The 21,690-nt window shown below is 38.4% G+C and overlaps 1 protein-coding gene across 4 annotated transcripts in view; it reads right to left on the bottom strand.

The window, feature by feature from the left end:
- The window catches only part of LOC5566872 (tyrosine kinase receptor Cad96Ca), a 64,394-nt gene that overhangs the window by 729 nt on the left and 41,975 nt on the right, over positions 1–21,690 (bottom strand). For all 4 annotated transcript variants that reach the window (XM_021849665.1, XM_021849669.1, XM_021849666.1 and 1 more), the window contains 4 exons: positions 1,553–1,776; positions 703–1,494; positions 175–563; positions 13–118 (listed from right to left, as the gene is read on the bottom strand). In XM_021849665.1, coding sequence (XP_021705357.1) covers positions 13–118; positions 175–563; positions 703–1,494; positions 1,553–1,776 — 1,511 coding nt within the window. The remainder of the gene's footprint in view (positions 1–12; positions 119–174; positions 564–702; positions 1,495–1,552; positions 1,777–21,690) is intronic.

Genomic DNA, 21,690 nt, shown 5'->3' with positions numbered 1-21,690 from the left:
AGTCTATCTCACCCCTCGTGAAGTTAGGAAGTCCATTCCTCTAGCGACTTGATACATGAAGGATGTCAGATCTCCTGACGTTAGAATTTTCGACTTTCCATGAGTGTTTCCGTAGTGTCTGAAACAGAAAAGAAAACTCTGAAACTCAACTTATTATTACCCGATTAAACGTACTTTTCCACCCGGGAGTTCCTCAGGAACGTCTGCAGTTTGCCCATGTTGACGTATTCGAGTATCACGAAGATGGGGTCCTTCTCGGTGCAACATCCGAGCAGCCGGACCACGTTGATATGCGGCTCGAGAGACTTCAGCACCTGAAGCTCCGACAGCAGATCGTTTCGTTCGGCATCGCTGGCGTTCTCCTTCAGCGTCTTGACGGCCGTTATCGAGACGCCATCCTTACCATCAATGTCGGTTGCTTCGCAGCGCCAAACCTGCCCGAAGGCGCCTTCTCCGAGAATGTTGAACACTTTGAGCCGATGCCGGGGGAACTCCCACCGATCTTTCGGTCCGCCGTTCATTCCCGAGTTGTTTGAACTGGCCGTCGATAGTTGCGATGTCACCTGAAAGTAAGGTTCGTCACTTATTAGTTCGTTGAAATCACTCGTTACCTATAGAGCATTTTCTGCGCGAAACGCAAATCGCATAGACTGTAGCGTTTTCGAATTGAATGAAATATTGTGTTCTACGCTCTATACTAACCTGCATGTGCGGATTTTGGTCCCGATCCCATGGGGACGTGTACCGGTTGCTGAACGCCATCGGTCCGCTCCAGTGGTTCATGCCGATCGAGTTCCGGCTGTCTTCGGCCGTTGTGCTCGAGGCCATATTGCTACTGAGATTGCTTTGGTTTGAGTTTTTGGCTTTATCGATTTTCTTCTTCTTCTTGAGCGTCTTGCTGATGGCGCACAAATACTTCCGGAAGACGCATACCGCGATGAGACCAGCAGTCAGGAAGATGGCTGCCACCGAAACGATGATCGGCACGAACGAGGCCAGCGGATGTGGTTCTCCAGCGGTGCCCGGTTTCGTACGGACCGGGGTCGTTTCGGCTGAAGTGGTTGCTGGAGTAGACACGGGAGTTGCCGAGCTAGTCGTAGACAACGGAGTGAGTTTGGTGATGGTACTGTTCGTTGTGGCCAGTACTGGTGTTTCTGTACCGGATACCACCGGCCTGTCCGGGTAGGTTTTGGTTTGTCTGGTTGTAGATTCAGGCTGCTCGACGGGAGGTTGATTGATAACCAGTGGTTGAGTTGGTCTTGGATGGACCGGTGGTGGCGGTGGTGGAGCTTGGGGAATGGAGCTGAATCCAGGAGGCAGGTTGAATCCTGGTGGCAATATTTTTCGAATGTTGTTGATGTTGGGGGTAAATTGAGGCCCTCGGCTCTTGTAGAGACCGGTGGCATTTTGACTTAGAATGTTGACGTAGACCTCGTTTTTGGATGTGACCAAACCATCAGTTACGGTCACGTACACGAAGAAGTTTTGTCCGGCCTGAAAATGTAATAAATGTGGCATCAAATACATAATAGAGAAAATGAAATGATCTCACCTTTCCTTCAATGCTTTCATTGAGGTAGACGTATCCGGTGTTCGAGTCGATCACGAACGGCTGCAGTTGACCGGGACCCAGAGGATCCAAGCCGAACTCCAGCTCATCGTTGTCGCTATCTTCCGCCCGGACCTGGGTAATGAGTGTGTTGACGGTGGTGTTCTCTCGTATTCGCCAGTTGCGGTCGACCAGTATCACAGGCGGGGTGTTCAGATCTTGTGAATCTGGAATAGAGAAATGTGCATTTTGTTATTATTTGATTGTCAGTGTTTTCCTTAGTGGTAAGGTTCGCGACTAGAAATCAAAACCTGGGCTCGATTCCAGGATCTTTGCTGCCCTGAATCGCTAGTCAGTCCCATCTGTAATTAGTAGGCATTGAGAAAATGGGCTGTGAAGTTTCCAAACTCGATTTCCATACGAATGTTCAAAAAATTCCAGAGGATTGGGGCATGTTCAAATCTGAATGAAACTTGCACAACTTGCTCGTCACAACGATATCTTTACGAGAAAAGTAAAAACATGACCAAACAACGGTTCTATTTTATGTAACATGGTGCAGAAATCTGTAGTGGGACTGATATGCGGTTACTTTTCATTATGGGACAATTTGACTTGCTGTTTTTTCTTATTTTTTCTGAACAATTCATATTATCTCATTAGTGCAGCTGAAAGAGCATTGGAACATGTGTTGAAAACTGAACTCAACTCAATTTTGACGAAAATGCAGATGGGACTGACTTGCGATTCACGGCAGTTTGAGTTAATTAAGTTATTGACCATTGCACGAATTTTTACATTCTAATGAAATTGTTCATGTGCTAGATACAATTTACACACTCACTAACATCAGCAGGCGTATGCTTTGAAAGCTGTTAATAACGTTTCAAAACAATGGGGCTCTGCAATGTTTTGATTTTGTATAGCGTTTTGACGTTTACTGGCCTTGTTGTTTACTGATTTCATAGCAGAGTGAAAGCGAGAGAATGATTTTTGTGCAGAGCCCCATTCAAAGCAGTCAAATAGATTGCATCGAAGCTCTTTCATCGTTATGTTTATTTGAAAGCAATCAGTATCGGTGTTAAAGAAAAATCCACCGTATTGTCAGCTACATCCCATCAACATACTTCATCTCCCAACGAATGGTCTTTAAAATCGCGAACGGCAATTAATAGCCAGCAATCGTAAAGATCATCGGGAAGCTTGAGAAACTCCCCAATGAGCTTTATTGTCGTTTTCGAAATCAGATTCATTTCCCGTTGCCAGATTCAGGAAGTAATCGATTGGCGATTAAGTATTCCGACTAGCGGAAGAACTTTCAGAGGTCCATCAACAAATTTCATAACGCTAAAGGGGGTTGGTGGGTGTCCATTCAGTTTTAGGAGAATATCCATACAAAAAGTATTGCAAATGGGTTTGGGTGGGTGTCAAAAATGTCATTTTCAGCGATAAGAAATATACCCTCAGCAACTTGACCTTCGTCGTTGTCTATCGATTCACCCAAGTACTCCACGTTGAGGATTGAGGAACGAACTGAATTCGTCATCTAGAGGTATAAATTCTCTGGGTACTGTAGCATTCTTCCGGCGGTGTTTCTGGCAATATTCAGTTTGCATTCTTGAACCGAGTGAATTTAGTTCACCGGTTGATAAGTCAATTATGTTCCGCTTATCGTTCGCACCAAATCAAAACAAAGATGAAAAAAGTTAGTATCGGAGCAGCCGTCAAACTGTAATGTAAAGTGTGTGTGTGTGAGGTGTGTGTGAGGTGTGCAAATATTTTCTGCACAGTAGTCTAATAAGGTGCAAAGCGCTCAATATTACAGTTGTGTAGAAATGCTGATAAAACATCAATCTGAGTTGCAGGCTCTATTCCAGTTTGGACATTACGTCTAAAAGAGGCCTCTAAAGAGCCTTGGCGTTTGGAGGTCCGCGTTCAAAGTGAGTTCGAGATGGTATGTGATTGATGGATCATATGGAATTATAAAGAAGTACATGGTTTGTCGCAAGGAAACTTTCAGGACATCCCATAGAAATTCCTAGCAAATTTACTGGAAGATATTCCTAGAATAGCTCCTGGACTAATTAATATTCGGAAATATTTCGAGCAATTATTCAGATTTTTAGTATTTTTTTATCATCAACGGAATTCTAAGATAAAGAGAGATAAAGTACTGAAATATTTACTGATATTGTTTAAACGAAAGAAATCCTTGAAAAAAATATTCAACTTATATCATTGAAGAAAATCTTTGGAATTTGTTTTTTGTAAAAAGGGTATCTGAGTATGACTTGGATACAGTTTATTAATAGAAATATTAGTAGTAGAACGCTAATGGCGCTGTTCTCACAAAAGTGAATTAGTTTATTATCACTTTTAACTGTATCTTTTCATTGTTTGTTCGATGCCATGTTGTAGTGGATGATTTTAAAATTTATTTGACACTTTGAGGGCCGGCACTCAAGCTGTCAGCGCGTGGCAAACTAGATGTTGGTAACACGAACAGTAGCGACATTAGCATTCTTAGGTTAATGCTTCTACTAGTTTATTTCTGTGTAAAAACTGAGTATTAGTGAAGTGATAGCCAATACTACTTCTGCACTATAGTTCAAAAATAGTCACATAAGCTGAAAGCTGATTGATTTTTATCACTGTCTGTTACGAGCAACGTAAAAAAATATTAGTTGGGATTTTAACTCGTGTCATTCGATTGGCGATTAGGCGTGCTACTTCTCGGTCATTCCAAACTATTGAATTGAGAGCAAAAAACTCAAAACATCTTATTCACACACTGATCAAAAAGACTTGGTTGTAGAAACGTCATTTTCTGGATTTGTTATTTCAGTACGGCTCCTGCAAGGATCCATCGACATATTATGCAGAAAGCGATGGCGAGCGTTTAGCGCATGTTAATATCTTTTCTTTATACAAAAACAGGATTTTTATGCGGTGTGGCTGAACAAAGTTTCAAAGAAAATAGAGCAGCACCATCGACACAATAGTTTATTTTACATAGCCGTTCGCTTACATTACATGCTAAAATCCGCTGGTGTTGGTTCTGTATGTTGAACGGAATGATCACTTCGTCCCCTTGATGCTACAACTAGATAACTCGAAATTTGAAATTTTTGACTTCAATATGTCAAAACATTTTTCTTAATTAGATCTGCAAAATATCCACAGGTCTTAAGCGTGTGATTCAAAATACACAAGTTCAAGATTATTTTTAAATCATAATCACTGCGATTAACCATCACCTTGTTAAACGGTCATACTTTCAAAGTTGCACATCTCAAAATTTTGATTTTCGAGTTATCTAGTTGTAGCATTAAGGGGACGACTTTACAATGTTTTAGGAAGAATTTGAAAAAAATACCGTTTTGGATCAGAATACTAAATTAACACTAATGACAAGCTTAATGTATTGGGCACAATAGTTGGAAAACTATCAAAATATAAAATTCACTTGTAGTAAAGCCTCTTCATTGTAAAATGCAACTGATAATTCGGGAAAACGTTGCAAATTCTTAATGAGCCATCATGAAACAATTTCCCCTCTATGCGTCAATCATCATCACCTATCCGCGTCATCGCTCACCGTGGGATCAAGTGAGGTGAGAGCATCGCACTGCTCGTCCACTGATCGCGGTGATGAAAAGTGCAAAAAATCTATAATGAATATCGAAAGTGATTCGACGGAGAATCATTAATCATTCCGATTGTGTTACGACGAATGTCAGAGCACTCGCTATATAACAACGTGGTCCAGCTCGCCAAGCAGCAGGCAGAGAGTGACGTGAGAAAAAAAGCGTAATTTCTCCGTTTGGCCGCTTAGTTGGCCGCCGGCCAATGACACATACACGCGCGATTTGCCACGTGCAATTTTGTTCGAGTCGGTGGTGCTTATGACGAAACGGTCGCAACCGAGGGCAGGGATTGGGAAATGCTGCCGCCCCAAGGTAAACTTGTTTTCCCGATGCTTTCTACCACTGTGTAAACTGGAGCCTGTGGGCATCGGAAACCGTCGACACTGAGACGGATTCTGGACTGACGGTGAATCAATTATTCGAAAGTCGTTGGCCTTTTGCTTGTAAAGGATAGTTTGTGTTTCAATGATGTTTAAAAATTAGGTATGCATAATGGATTAACAACGTCGAGAAAATTAACTTGGAAATTAACGATCAATCAATAATTATGACCTTAAAAAAGGTTTAAGCGTATTCCAGGGTAGATGCTTCAACGATAAATGTGGGCAAATAACCGTAACAATCAAATGGTTCGTCATAGCTCCATCCTTTCGACTAGTAGGGGGAAATCCCCCAGTACCGGACACTTAAGCCACTAAATTCTTAATTAAAAAAAAATTTTGTTTAATGTGATCTTGCTATCCATTCCAATTACGATAAATTTTATTATTTTTGTAGATTACAAAAATAAATTTGAAAACTATAAATATGAGTTTTGACATTACATTTTTATAATGTATTCTAGTACCAAATTGAATAATCAGAAGAGGTGGTTTCCAATACCGAACAGAATCTGGTAATCACACGATTTCTGTAAATTTGTACTTCATCGAATGTTTTTACTCCAGGACTAGTATGTCATAGCCAATTATATGCATTTACGATAGTTTTAATTGAGTTTTACTTAGTTCGCAAGATGTCCATCAAAAATATCTCTTATATATGATAAAAAATAACACATATTTCGAGTTGTACTGAATGTTCATTCGTCTTATTTTTATTGCAGTTTGATATAATGATCGACGGAATCCATGAAAAATGAATATATTTTGAGACACTGGGGCAAAAGTTACAAAGATATCATATAACAAATCAAGCTGTCCGAAGATGGGGGACAAGAGGTGCTTGACCAAAATTGTAGTTTGATCACATTTTGTTTATATATGGTACAGAATGCATTCATAATTGCAAATTATAATTAAATTCAAGCTTGTTTGCGTGATCCAAGTTATATTTCCATATTTAAAATGATTACTTATTAGGCTCAAATTTAAGGCGATCCGCTAAATTTTTAACGATTTCCAAACATCTCTACTTTTTCAAAAAGGCGTGCATATTTCGAAGCTGTATTATTCTACGCAAACATTACTCTCCATAATAGCTTTCGTTTCCTCTAATACACCATCATGATTGGACCATAATTTCTCAGTTTTTTTACTTTGTCCGGTATTGAGTGCTGTCCGGTACTGCGGGATCTCCCCCAGTGGTAGCGACTACATGTCTAAGTATAAGAACTTTAGAAACCACATACATGAAAAACAAACCAACAATATACCAAATAGGAACCAAGAAAAGAAGATCAGACAGCCTCTGGAAATACTTTTTTTATATAATATAAAATGAATTTGTAGATTCCTTATGACATAACTCCAGATTTTACTATAAGCACTTTTTTAATGATTTTTTCCAGGAATTGGAACTAAAAACAACTCAGGCATTTGCTCAAATTATCATTCCGATGATTTTTCCATTGACTATTTCACGAATTTAATGTCGACAGCAATAATCACGATTTTCACAAATTTCGTGATTTCAGAAGATCTGTATTGATGTTATTTTGTTTCATTTGTTTCAGTAAACAAACTCATGGTTTTCTTCGATCATCACATTTTTAACTATATAATTGTTGTTTCTTTTGAATCTTTTAACGCATGAGGGCCTTGATTTAACATAATTTCTGTTCAAATAGATAATCCACCAAAAAAGAGACAGATAGAATACGTTTAGGATGTCTTGTACCAATTTATTGTTCACATAGGTCCCCAACATTACATTGTGGACCAGTTCTGTGGTGAAGAACAAACCCTTTTCATTCGCAGTGAATAAACATTCGTTACATGCATTTCAACATGCATAATGATAATACGAACCATTTATTTTCATTCAGTGCGCATTGTACCTTCGTGCTGTGCGTACACGAATTCTCTCTGCTCTTGGAAGTTTTCTTAAAAACTACCTAAAGCAATAAAACAGTACTTTTCAGTGCTACAAAAACAGTACTTTTCAGTGCTAAAATTAAAAACGGTACTTTTCAGTGCTACTAAAACAGTACTTTTCAGTACTATTTTTTCTACTATTGATCCCTTTACGATCCTTGTTTGGACCCGTGCCTTCGATTTTTCGTTGGACCCGTTGGCGAAAGCTAGCGGTGGTAATCCTTCTTGGACACCGTCTTGGGAAAAAACCTTTCGAAGGTCACGTCTTCTTTCGTTTATTAATTAAACATGGTATCAACAACAAACAAAAGGAAGGGTGAATCTCTGAATTCACTACTTCCTTCCAAAAAAGTGGGTTTTAAAACTGTCACTACACGTGGCAAGAATGGAAGAAAGGACGTTTCCCCGGAATGCGAACTTTCTTCCAAGGGTGAAATGAATAATTGTATCGAAATGAGCAATCAGTTCGATGCTCTAGACAAATTTTCCGAACACCAAATCGAAGCAGCCTCTAGCCCAGGCTCTTTGATTCAAGTGAGGAAGCAAAGAGTGCCGCCTATCGTGGTCAGTTGTTCCGAATTTGGGGGATTTAGGCAGGAGATCTTGAACTCCATTAGGGGAATCAAGGTTTCCTTCCAAATCGCAAAGAAAGGAGACTGTCGCGTTTTGCCGGAAACTCTTAAAGATCGTGAACTTCTTCTCAAACATCTTGAAGAGAAGAAGCACAAATTTTTTACTTATGACGACAAAACTGAACGTTTGTTCAAAGTTGTCTTGAAAGGTCTCTCAAGTGACTATAAATCACCTGAAGAGATCAAAAATGGAATAAATGATTTACTTGGATTTTCCCCAGTCCAAGTAATCATTATGAAAAAGAGAACCCAATCTGGCATTGTTCGGAAAGGGCTTTCTCAAGAATTTTATTTAGTTCACTTTAACAAAAAAGAACTAAATAATATTAAAGCTTTAGAAAAAGCAAAACTTTTGTTTGATGTCCGTGTGACATGGGAACATTTCCAGAAACCTGGAGGAAATTACCAGAACCCCACTCAGTGCCATCGGTGCCAAAAGTGGGGTCATGGTACAAAAAATTGTCGCATGGATGCTAAATGCATGATTTGCGGAGGTTCTTCTCACGCCAAGGACGTCTGTCCAGTGAAGGAAGATACCACCAAATTCATATGTTGTAATTGCGGGGCTAACCATAAGTCCAATTTTTGGAATTGTCCTTCACGCAAAAAGGTCATTGAGGCTCGTGCCAGGCAGATGAAAGATAATATCCGTTACGATAACGGTCGTTTCCGGAATTTGCCTGGTAGAGTATCGAACAATGCTCATTTTTCAGTTAACGATCGCTTGATCATGAATCATACCCATCAAGAAGATCATAATCATGCTCATTCCCAAACTAATTTTAATCCGTCGGGTAGCCGTTCGAATCTTTCTATTTCGAATGTATCTACCCACGGTAAATCCTTTGCCGATATCGTAGCAGGAAATTCGAACTCCTCCCCTGTTCGAACCATGGGTACCCATTCTACTTGTTTCAAATCAAATGGAAAAAACCCTACCGCCACAGGTAACTCCGCTTCTTCGTCTACCGGAAATTCCAATGGGAAATCACATGACATGTCTGCCTCTGACTTTAATTTTCTAACTGAACAATTGAATCTAATGATTGATGCAATGTTCAAAGCCACCACTATGACTGAAGCAGTCCAAGTAGGTGTAAAATTCACAAATCAAATTGTTATTGGATTACGTTTTTCTAATGGATCCAAATAATAATTTAAATATTTTAAATTGGAATGCTCGTTCTCTGAATGGTAAAGAGGACGAGCTGTTTAATTTTCTTACGATTAATAACGTGCATATAGCAGTTATTACCGAAACGTATTTAAAACCTGGATCTAAACTCAAAAGAGATCCTAACTTTTTTGTTTATCGTAATGATCGACTTGATGGGGCATGTGGGGGAGTTGCAATCATCATTCATAGGCGTATAAAACATCAACTGTTTTCATCATTTGAAACTAAAGTTTTTGAAACTTTAGGTGTTTCTGTTGAAACACAGTTTGGTAAATATACTTTCATAGCTGCCTATTTGCCTTTTCAATGCTCTGGGCAGCAAGTTAATTTGCTCCAAACTGACTTGCGTAAATTGACTCGCAATAAGTCAAAATTTGTTGTCATTGGTGACTTTAATGCCAAACATCGGTCATGGAATAATTCTCAAAGTAATTCCAACGGCAGAATTTTATTTGATGAGTGCTCTTCAGGATATTTCTCAATTCAATACCCTGATAGCCCCACATGTTTTTCCTCTTCTAGAAATCCATCTACGATTGATTTGGTCTTAACCGACTCTAGTCATCTTTGTAGCCAACTGATTACTCATGCTGATTTTGATTCTGATCATGTCCCTGTTACATTTCAAATATCCCAAGAAGCGATTCTCAATCCTATCAGCTCCACTTTCAATTATTTACGAGCCGACTGGAATATATATAAAACGTATGTTGACTCCAATCTTGATGTTAACATTTCTTTAGAAACTAAACTTGATATTGACAATGCTCTTGAAACTTTAACAAATTCCATTGTTGAAGCCCGGAGCATTGCAATTCCAAAATGTGAAGTAAAATTTGAATCCGTGATTATAGACGATGATCTTAAACTCTTGATCCGTCTTAAAAACGTGAGGAGAAGGCAATTTCAACGCACTCGCGATCCTGCTATGAAAATTATATGGCAGGATTTGCAGCAAGAAATCAAAAAGCGTTTTGCTCAATTAAGAAACAAAAATTTTGAAAATAAAATTTCTCAATTGGACCCTGGCTCTAAGCCCTTTTGGAAATTATCGAAAATCTTGAAAAAACCTCAGAAGCCTATACCGGCATTGAAAGAGGAAAACAAATTATTACTAACTAATTGCGAAAAAGCTCAAAAACTTGCTATGCAGTTTGAAAGTGCGCACAATTTTAATTTAGGACTTACTAGTCCAATTGAAAATGAAGTTACTCAGGAGTTCGAAAATATTCTCAATCAAGAGAACGTTTTCGAAAATGCCTGGGAGACTGATTTGGAAGAAGTGAGAACTATTATTAAAAAATTCAAAAACATGAAAGCTCCTGGCGATGATGGAATTTTCTACATCCTCATCAAGAAACTTCCAGAAAGTAGCTTATCATTTCTAGTTGATATATTTAACAAATGTTTTCAATTAGCATATTTTCCTGACAAATGGAAAAATGCTAAGGTTGTTCCAATTTTAAAACCAGACAAAAATCCTGCAGAAGCTTCTAGCTATCGTCCAATCAGTTTGCTTTCCTCCATCAGTAAACTTTTTGAAAAGGTTATTTTGAACAGAATGATGGCCCACATCAACGAAAATTCAATTTTTGCCAATGAACAGTTCGGATTCCGCCATGGACATTCGACCACTCATCAACTTTTACGTGTAACAAATTTGATCCGTTCCAACAAATCTGAAGGCTATTCTACTGGTCTTGCTCTTCTAGACATAGAAAAAGCATTCGACAGTGTTTGGCATGAAGGTTTGATTGTAAAATTAAAAAACTTTAATTTTCCAACATACATTGTTAGAATAATTCAAAGTTATCTGTCAAATCGTACACTTCAGGTTAATTATCAGAACTCCAGATCTGAAAGACTTCCTGTAAGAGCTGGTGTTCCTCAAGGCAGCATTTTGGGACCAATATTATACAATATTTTCACATCTGACTTACCTGAGTTACCTCAGGGATGTCAAAAATCTTTGTTTGCGGATGACACAGGCCTCTCCGCCAAAGGTCGAAGCCTGCGTGTCATCTGTAATCGATTGCAAAAAAGTTTGGATATTTTTTCTTCATACTTGCAAAAATGGAAGATTTCTCCTAATGCTTCCAAAACTCAACTAATAATATTCCCACATAAACCAAAAGCTCTTTATTTGAAACCTTCAAGTAGACATGTTGTCACGATGAGAGGGGTTCCAATAAATTGGTCAGATGAAGTTAAGTATCTAGGGCTCATGCTAGATAAAAATTTAACTTTCAAAAATCACATTGAGGGCATTCAAGCCAAATGTAATAAATATGTAAAATGTCTCTATCCCCTTATTAATAGAAAATCAAAACTTTGTCTTAAGAACAAGCTGTTGATATTCAAACAAATTTTCAGGCCAGCCATGTTGTATGCTGTACCAATATGGACTAGCTGTTGTAATACCAGGAAGAAAGCTCTGCAGAGAATTCAAAATAAAATTTTGAAAATGATTCTGAGGCTTCCTCCCTGGTATAGTACCAATGAGTTACATAGAATATCCAATGTTGAAACATTGGAACAAATGTCAAATAAAATAATTTATAATTTCAGGCAAAAATCGTTACAATCTTCTATTGCCACGATTAATGCGTTATATGTTTAGGTTAAGTTAGGTTAAGTATATTAAAAACGTTTTTTTTTCTCTTATAAGCAGGTGAAATCAACTCACCTGTAAAAAAAAACTGAACTGCTACGGCAAATGAAATGTAATATGTTGTTAACAGAATGTTAATTAAATCTTAAATTTGTTTTACCAAATTAGGATGATAGTGTTGTCAAATAACACAGAACACCTAGATATAAGAAATGAATGTAATGTTTGGAATAATACTAATAAAGAAATTTGAAAAAAAAAAAAATATTTTTATTTGTTCTTGTATTGCTGGAAATTATGAAACACATTCAGCCATACTGAACTGAAAACCATTTTCTTCCATTTTTGTTCAGCCAGAGTGATCTGAGTGCATCTGAATTTAAAATCAAATATAATTACATGAAAAATTTATGATGATTTTCTTGAATATTCTATTTTGACTTACTAATTGGATCCCTTTGTGGGCGGTAAAATTTTAAAAAGAGTCATTCGCGATTTACTGGCAGGTGAGTGGACTTTAAAGTTAAATATAAAAAAATAATAGTTTTGGCAATAGTTTAGCAGAACCCTGACCATTTGTAAAGCGAATTCACTTCATGCTACAAAGTACCCAGAAAAAAATAAATTTATTTATGAGTATTTGTCACGCCAAACGAATTTCGTTTTCTGTGTATTTTTTATGTCAGATAAAAATATTTTGTATCAAAATTAAAATTTCATCTCTTTTTTCTATCTGGCGTTACGTCTCTACTGGAAAAGAGCCTGCTTCCATGGTTATTAACTTAGAGCTAAACTGTCCATGAAGGCATAACTGTCCCATATGCGGTGGAAACCGATTAATGAACGAATCTGCGTATTGAGGATACGGGGCAAATTCTTCAACTACTGTCTGATTAACATCTATGCGCCGACAAACGATAAATCCGACGACACGAAGGATGCGTTTTATGATTGTCTCGACAAGACCTACGGAAAGTGCCCAAAACATGACGTAAAAGTTGTTACCGGGGATGCCAACGCTCAGGTCGGAAGAGAGGATTTTTTCCGCCCTATAATTGGTACGGAGAGCCTTCACTCCGCCACCAATGATAACGGCCTAAGGCTAATAACTTTTGCTGCAGCTAGAGGGATGGCCATCAGCAGCACCTACTTTGCACGCAAAGACATCCGAAATCACACCTGGATGCACCCAAATGGCGAGCTCTGCAACCAAATAGACCACGTTTTGGTGGACGGTCGGCATTTCTTGGATGTCATCGATGTGAGGACCTTTAGAGGCCCAAACATCGACTCTGATCACTATCTCATTGTTAGTAAAATTCGTGCACGGTTGTCTACCGTGGCGAACACAAGAACACAGCGACCGTTGCGTTTCAATATCCAGCGCTTATCAACAGAAGGTGTAGCAGACGAGTACCGCCGGAAGCTTGATGAGCGGATAAGAGGATACAACGTAGGCGAAAACCTCAACAATCTGTGGGAGTCTATCCACGGTGCGATGAGCACAGCAGCGCGAGAGGTGATAGGTACTGCTCAGAGACGACCCAGAAACGGTTGGTTTGATGAGGAGTGCCAGAATGTGACGGATGAGAAGAATGTTGCCAGAAGTCGGATGTTAGTGTCTGGTACCCGGCAGAATAGAGAGCGGTACAAGGAAGCTAGAGCAGCCGAGAAACGAATTCACCGCAGAAAGAAAAGGCAGTATGCAGAAGACATCATTACTGAGGCGCAAAACAGCATCGAACAAAACGATATGCGGAGATTTTACGAAACTGTCAATGGCGTACGGAGAAAAACTGCGCCGTCTCCCGTCATGTGCAATGACCGCGAAGGTAACTTGCTGACAGACAAAATCTTGGTGGCTGCCAGGTGGAAAGAACACTTCGAGCAATTGTTGAATGGAGAGAACACGAGCGCGTCTGAGAACAGATTAATCATCAGCAACGATGGACAAGCTGTGGAGCCCCCGACGCTAGATGAGGTTAGAAGAGCGATTAAGGAGTTGAAGAACTGTAAGGCTGCTGGAAAAGATGAGCTCCCGGCCGAACTTTTCAAGCACGGTAGTGAGCAGCTGTACAAAATACTGCACCGTACTCTGTTAAGGATATGGGAGGAAGAAGAATTGCCTGCTAGCTGGCTGGAGGGCCTCATCTGCCCTCTGTATAAGAAGGGCCACAGATTGGAGTGCGCCAATTACCGAGGAATAACGCTCCTCAATTCGGCGTACAAAATAATGTCGCGTGTTCTGTTCAACAGATTGAGACCGCTGGAGGTGTCCTTCGTCGGCGAATACCAAGCTGGTTTTCGTGAGGGCCGATCAACGACAGATCAAATGTTTACCTTGCGACAAATCCTTGATAAGTTCCGGGAATACAACTTGCAGACTCATCATCTGTTCATTGATTTCAAGGCGGCGTACGATTCAGTAAAGAGAAATGAGTTATGGTAGATAATGGTAGAACACGGTTTTCCGGCGAAACTGATTAGACTGATTCGTACAACGTTGGATGGATCGAAATCAAGTGTGCGGGTTGCGGATGAGACTTCAACCTCCTTCGTAACCTTAAATGGATTGAAGCAAGGAGATGCGCTTTCGAACCTTTTGTTCAACATTGCTCTCGAAGGAACTATAAGGAGAGCGGGCGTGCAAAGAAGCGGTACCATCGTCACCCGGTCGCATATGCTCCTGGGTTATGCGGACGATATCGATATAATCGGAATTGATCGTCGAGCCGTAGCTCTTCTACGCATTCGTGCCTTTTCAAAGGGAGACAGCGAGGATTGGACTTACCGTCAACACCAGCAAAACTAAGTACATGATCGCTGGTAGACAGCGTGGTTTCAATCGTGACGTTGGTAGTGAAGTGGTGCTAGGTGGTGAAAAATTTGAAGTAGTGGAAGAATTTGTGTATCTTGGTACTGGTAATGATGTTACCCGCGAGGTGAAAAAGCGTCTTGCAGCTGCGAATAGGGCTTTTTACGGGCTCCGTAACCAGCTTAAGTCCCGTAGCCTGCAGACGAAAACAAAATTCGCGCTATATAAGACTCTTATCCTTCCGGTTGCTCTATACGGCCATGAATCCTGGACGTTAAAAGAGGTCGATCGGAAAGCGTTTGGAGTTTTTGAGCGTAAAGTGCTGCGAACAATACTCGGCGGTAAACAAGAAAATGGCATCTGGAGGCGTCGCATGAATCATGAGTCGTACCAAGTATATAAAGAAGCCCAGTGGAGAAGAATTATCCATTCGGCGTAGATTCAACGTAGCGGATTGTAGCCCATCAAGTATCAAGTAAGTATGTTTTTGGTTGGCAAAGCAAGCGTGATCTCATTTTTTTTTAATTTAAGAATAATAATGAATCTAAAAGTCTAAAGTCCTCATAAGAATACTCTATCGTTGTATCAAATAAAAAAGTGATTTTATGATCCTATTGCTATTTGATCCACCAGTTACAGGTTCTACCGAACAAGACTAGACAAGAAAACTGTGACTATTGGTATAATTTCAAACAAATTTAATTTAAAAAACATTCAAACAATAATAAATATCCCTACGATTATCGGTGTAAAAAAGGAACGCTAGTTAGACAACCATTGTCAGAGGCCGAGGAATCCTCCTGCATCTCCACACAGCTAAAAATATGTTGTAAATTTAAGTTTATTTTCATGCACATATTTGGAGCATCAAAATAAACCTAAATTTCAACGACCAATCCATTATTTTTCAATCGAATTCACTTAAAATTTACACGATCATGTAATATTCAACCATTTTTAGTTGAAAATTGAATATATATTCATTTAAATTTACATGATGCTGTGACAACACACGAATTTGATTTATTTTTACAGTAGACTTCAGTTTACATCACATTGAAAATATATTTTTTTTTTGTGCAAGTTGTCATTTGTAGGAATTTTTGTCAGTTGGATAGAAGCGGAACCAAACAATTTGTTTTGTGATTGAGTACCAATGGAATAATATGGCTTGATTTTGATTTGTTATTCAACACAACTCTGATGTTTGAACAAAACGATTTGAAGATTTTAGCTTAGCTTAGACTGACTACACTAATGGTTGCTATTTTGTGATCGACCGAAGTCAGTGAAGATTCACAAATAATCAACTAGAAGCTAGGCTGGGACTGGCCATAATCTTCATCAGTGTGCATAATTCAGTGCCTCTATTTATACAGGATCAATATCGGCGCCGGCCACGTCCTTACAGTCGAGTGCTAGACAACATTTAGTAGATAAGACATACATAACAATACGCAGAACAAGCTTAACAAATTGCGACGTGTACTTTGAGCTAAAAAAAACTAAATATATGAGAATTGCTCTAATAAAAGTTATCTCAAGAATACTTCTTCCAAGAATTTCGCTGCATATGCTGCAATTGGGCGTAATTTCTGAAAGTGGACAATTTTGCCGAACAAATCCATCACCCATAACTTACCGTTTTTGAAGTAAATTAAATAGTCTCTTGGTTACTTACTTACTTTGAACAACCCTCTAAAACACTTTGGCCAATGACTGTAATGTGAAGAATTTACTACATACAAAACTTCAAGTTATTTGTAGTTCGTCATTCGAATTTCAGCCAATTAGGACTCCCAGCAGCTCGGATAAATAGTCTCGAACTTGGACGTTTTGTATGGAAAAACGGCATTTAGTTGCAAAACTTTGTCACTGACTGTAGGTATAATGAGTTTTGCTTATGATTTTTCTTGAAGTTAATTTCAAATACAAATCAGAAATCTCTGGTTACGCATCTAAATTCGATGTATTCAATGTATAATAAATTCACAAGCAACAGAATCAGCAATCGTGATTTATTTTCTCCTATTTATGAGACATGAAAGAATCTTCATAAAACTGTAACTTCAGCCAGAAGATGCCGAAGTATTGCTACGTTTTTTCTTGCTAATACAATGCACAGAAGATGGAATCAACGTTGCAGTGTATCACCAAAGTACCGGACCGGTAACATTCCATTACAGGTTTTCACATTGTCAATACAGTGCAACTTGATCACCATCGGATTGTCTTCATCGTTGATGGTGTTACTGATATGGTACGTTACAATGCGTTCATTGAACTATACCTAATGGAGAGTTGATGGATTCCTATCGCGATGAATACTTTCTACGGCATGTGATTGATGCCTTATAAGTTTTTTTTAGCTATTAGGTGAGCAGTCTGATGTGGGAAACAAGCTTGGATATCGAAAGAAAAACTCGAGTTATTTACTGTTCTCTAACATTTGAATTTAACGAACTACTGAAGAAAAGCAAAAAAATGATCTCGTACCGTAAAAGACCAAGTGCAACAAAAGTACTGAATAATGGTGTACTGATTCATAGCGGTTCTCGAAAATGATCGTGCTTTAATGAACAAAATATTAGTTTATATAATAAACGTTTTACGTAAAAGTTGACGGCTGAAGTGAGTTGAAAGCATATTGAAAAATTCAAGTATTTTGAGAAAGATAAAGAAACAAATGCAGATTTAAACAATTATGGTGATAAAATGTAAAAACAGAGATGACGTTCTCTATGGGGTCTGTAACATTTACGTCATCCTCGAAAAAAAAGTGAATAAACTTTTCCATTGAATATTTCAACTCATGCTTAGTCAAACATAAGTCCTCGTTCATGTTAATTGGTAAAATAAACAGTCTCCTAAGGTTACGACGACATTTTGCACTCGAGCGTAACAGCTGCTAAATGCATTTTCGCTTGCACCTGAAAGTGTAGCAACATTCGGTGAGAGGTAAAATTGTGCAAAAACAAAAAGGAAAATGAAAGTGGTTGTTCGTTGGGCTGCTGAACCGGCTCCTTCCTTCCGCAACGATTGTATGACAGGGCTGGTAGCAACCCGTATCGCTTTTTGGTTGAACATTTTCAATTTTTTGTATGTGTCGTAACGCATGAGCCTACCCTCTCCAAAATGGTCTCAAAAGTCTATTTTCCTCTTTCTGCTTGCTGTGAATCCTGGTACATAATTCCAGGATTCTACCCCATCACCCCGAATGCCATTAACCCGAATACCATTACCCCGAAATCCAAGTCCCCGATCGACCCATAACTCCGAATGACATTACCCCGAATTCCAATATTGCTACTAAATGTCATCAAATGTCATCATGTCAACATAATTATAAATTCGGGAAAATAGCATTCGGGGTGATGGAATTTGGGGTAATGGTGCATTCGGGGAAATGGGATTCTTGATAATAGGGTAGAATCAATTCCAGAGGCTCCAGAAAAAAACTTCAGAGACTCTTATGCGATTATTCTCCAGGAATTTCTTTCAGATATCTCCAGCAAAAGCTTAAGGGTGTCTCCTAAAGATTTCTTCAGAGATGTCTCCCAATACACTTATGAGCTCCTGCAACCATTCCTCCAACGAGATTCCTAGAGATTTCCAAGCAAAGCTTCTACGAATTTGTACAGAAATGTATTCAGAATTTAGTCCAGGTTTAGTTGGTTACCCTCTATTATGGGTCATTTCCATTTGGATTGCATGTTAAACAAAGTGACTAATAATCTTGCCTTGTGTACTTTGATTTTTTTGCGGATACCATTCCAGGATTTCCTTCATAGATATTCCCACACATTCTTCCATCGATTTCTTCAGTAGCTATTCTAGCACATATTTCAAAGATTTCTCAAATTTTACAAGAAAATCTTCGAAGGATCATTCCAGAGTTTTTGAATAAATTCGTTAAGGGATTTTCCCAGGAAACTCTGCGACAATTCCTCAAGGAGTCCCTACGCAAATTTTTCCAGTTCTTCTTCTAGTTATTTCCATATGAATCTATCAACTGTTTGTTTCAAGAATTGTTTAAAAATTCCTCTAGGGATTATTCCGGGCAATCTTTTTAGAGTTTTTCCATGAATTTCTTGATAAATTTGTCCAGGGATTCCTCATTAGGTTACACCAGATTTTTTTTAGGAATTTCTCCAGTATTTCGTCCACAAACTGCTTTTGCAGTTCTTTTGAACATTTTTCTAGCAATTTACCCAATATATTTCTATTTATCATGGTTTTACACCAGATAATACTGCAGCATTTATTCCGATCAATACTATTCAAATTCCGGGATTTTTTTTTAAATATTTGCGAAAAATCCTACGGTATATTTTGACCAATTATTTTTTTCAATTCTTACTGAGATTATTTCAAGAGTTCATTAGAAACTTCTACATAAGTTTGGATCTTGATGTTCTGCTGAACAGTAAACGTTTCACCGAGCACATCTCATTAATCGTGGCCAAACATTCCTGATTAATTGAGTACTTTCTTGGGAAATTTCTCAAAGATTTTCTGGAGAAACTTTGAGATGAATTTCAGGAGTCTCTGGAATAAATTCTGAAGATATCCTTGAAATATTCTTGATTTAAATCTTGATAAAAATCTTCACAAACAATTTTGTGGGAAATTCTATGAAATCCCTGGTTTGAGAAGTTACTAGTTGAATTCATGAGAAAAACCTAGCAAAATCAATGGAAACTTTCTTTATGGAAGTCTAAAGATTTTTTTGAGAACTTTGTGAAAGAATCTTAGGAGGAATATTGAAATTTTCGGAGGACACCTGAAGGTAACTTTTGGGAAATACCTGAATTAGTTTCTAATGAAATTCCAGGAAAAAATGCAGTAATACTTGTCGTGACGTCACGAGTAGGGTAATACATGCTAGTCGCAATAAAAAAATGTACAACTCATAGAAGGGTCTGGTCAGATTTTCTAAAAAAAACTTTATAAACTCCTTTTTCTGGTTCCTATGTGGTCGCTATTTGGTTCCACTTTGGTCTATTTTTGATTCCTGTTCGGTCTCTTTTTCAATTATGAAGTCTCTTAAGTTCATATTTTAAGACACTCAGTCGCTCCCAGCCCTGGTATGAGGATCTTTAGCGGACCGTGTGATACAACTCGCCAGTCTCCTCCGCCAAGATTTGCCCAAGCAGTAACCGGTAATCGGGTGGTCGTTCGGGCAAGGTGAAGCAGTTTGACTAGTTTTTAGCAAACCTCCAGCCTGTGGTTGGTTGTTGGCATTTAGATGGCCCGGTCGTCGTCGTTTGTTTATGGTCAAGATGGGGTAAATTTGTCAGCGCAGCAACCAAAGTGCGACGTACTTGCGGCAGTATTTAGACCTGATGAATATTCAAACGGGTAATAATCGTTGGGGCTTCCGATCAAATTGAAGGCAGGCAGGTATTCATATTCCAAGTTTAGTATTAAACTTGACAATTAATGGCATCAATCAGATCCGATGAGAAATGGTCGTTGGCCTGTTGGGAAGAGTGGATCTCCAGCAGATATGGAAAGGAGGTTTTGAGTTTGAACGCACTTGAACCGTTCGGCAGTAAGTTGCTCCTAGCTGTGATAAAATTGATACAAAGCGAATTAATTGATGCCATCAGGGACGAACCGGTCTTTCCGGAATGAAGGAAGAGCAGAATCAAATTATGAAGGTCACCCTTATTGGATATCAGGACAGGTGAAGCTGACTTCTCAGTATAAGCCAGGCTTCATGTAGGAGTGTTGAAGACAATTTTCAATTATTTGATTAAAATCTATAAGGCGAGCTTACGATATGGACAAAGTTTACCTCTCTAACTCGATACTATCATGAACATTTTCAAATCTCTTCCAAATGTCAATTAATTTTATATATTCGATATTTAGGATTATACTGATAATTAAATGAATGTTGAAAAGCCTTATCAAGTTAATAAATTTTAAAATGTTAAATGTTAAATGAATAGTCTTTAATATTCAAAAAGTGTCACGTTGATAAAAGAGCTTAAATTTTACTAATTTTCACATTTAAATTAAACTAAAAAATTAAAGCACCCACTAAGAACGTTAAAGTTGAAATCGCCCCGTATCGAACCAGCTTTCAAAAATTTGATTAAACTCACGGTTGAAAGGGATAGAGGGTCAAATGAGAATTGTATGAAAATAATGCATTTATTGTCACAATAAAAATGTAATTTGTCAGTCTGATATGCTTAAGAAAACGGAATTTATGTTTTCATCCGATGTTTTGGACACATTCATTGTGTCTCTTTCAATAAATAAACTATGTGTAAATTATTAATGAAATTCATACGAAATTTTTCAGCCTCCGAGAATGCTTTAAGGGTTTTCTTAACTGAATCTGTCAAACATTCCTTTTGAATTTCCCATAATCAACCCGTCTAGACCTGAGTGAAAGCAAAAATACTTAAACCATTACCGCTCAGCAAATACTTAACGGATTCAAATATTTTTTTGTCGGTATACTGGCCCACATATCTAGTTTCTAGAAGTGGCCGGAGAAACTCGGGAATACTCCTGTAGCCGGAGTTATTGCGGTGGGTCACTGGGTCGAATCGGGCAAAAGAGGGGATTTTTTGGGACCTTCCAAGTTATTTTTATTTATTTCCAATGGCAATAATTTTAATTTGCATTAATCATTAGGATTTGTTTTTCAAATTCTAAAATTATAATAAAAATAATTGTAATTATATGCTGGAAATTATCTGTGATTTCAAATTTGCCTACCTCCAGGGTCATAGAAGAACAGAACCCTTGTCACCCGACTTGACCCAGTGACCCAACGCAATAACTCCGGCTACAGGAGTTTTCCTGAGTTCCTCCGGCCACTTCTAGAATCTAGATATGTGGGCCAGTACATCGTCAAAAAATATTTGTACCAATTAAGTATTCGCTGAGCGGTGAGGGTTTTAGTATGTTTGCTTTCAATCAGG

The sequence above is a fragment of the Aedes aegypti genome, chromosome 3 (genome assembly GCF_002204515.2).
Source record: "Aedes aegypti strain LVP_AGWG chromosome 3, AaegL5.0 Primary Assembly, whole genome shotgun sequence".
Classification (NCBI taxonomy): Eukaryota; Metazoa; Arthropoda; class Insecta; order Diptera; family Culicidae; genus Aedes; species Aedes aegypti.
The sequence above is the reverse complement of the archived record's forward strand: the minus strand, read 5'-3'. Positions and strand labels throughout refer to the sequence as shown.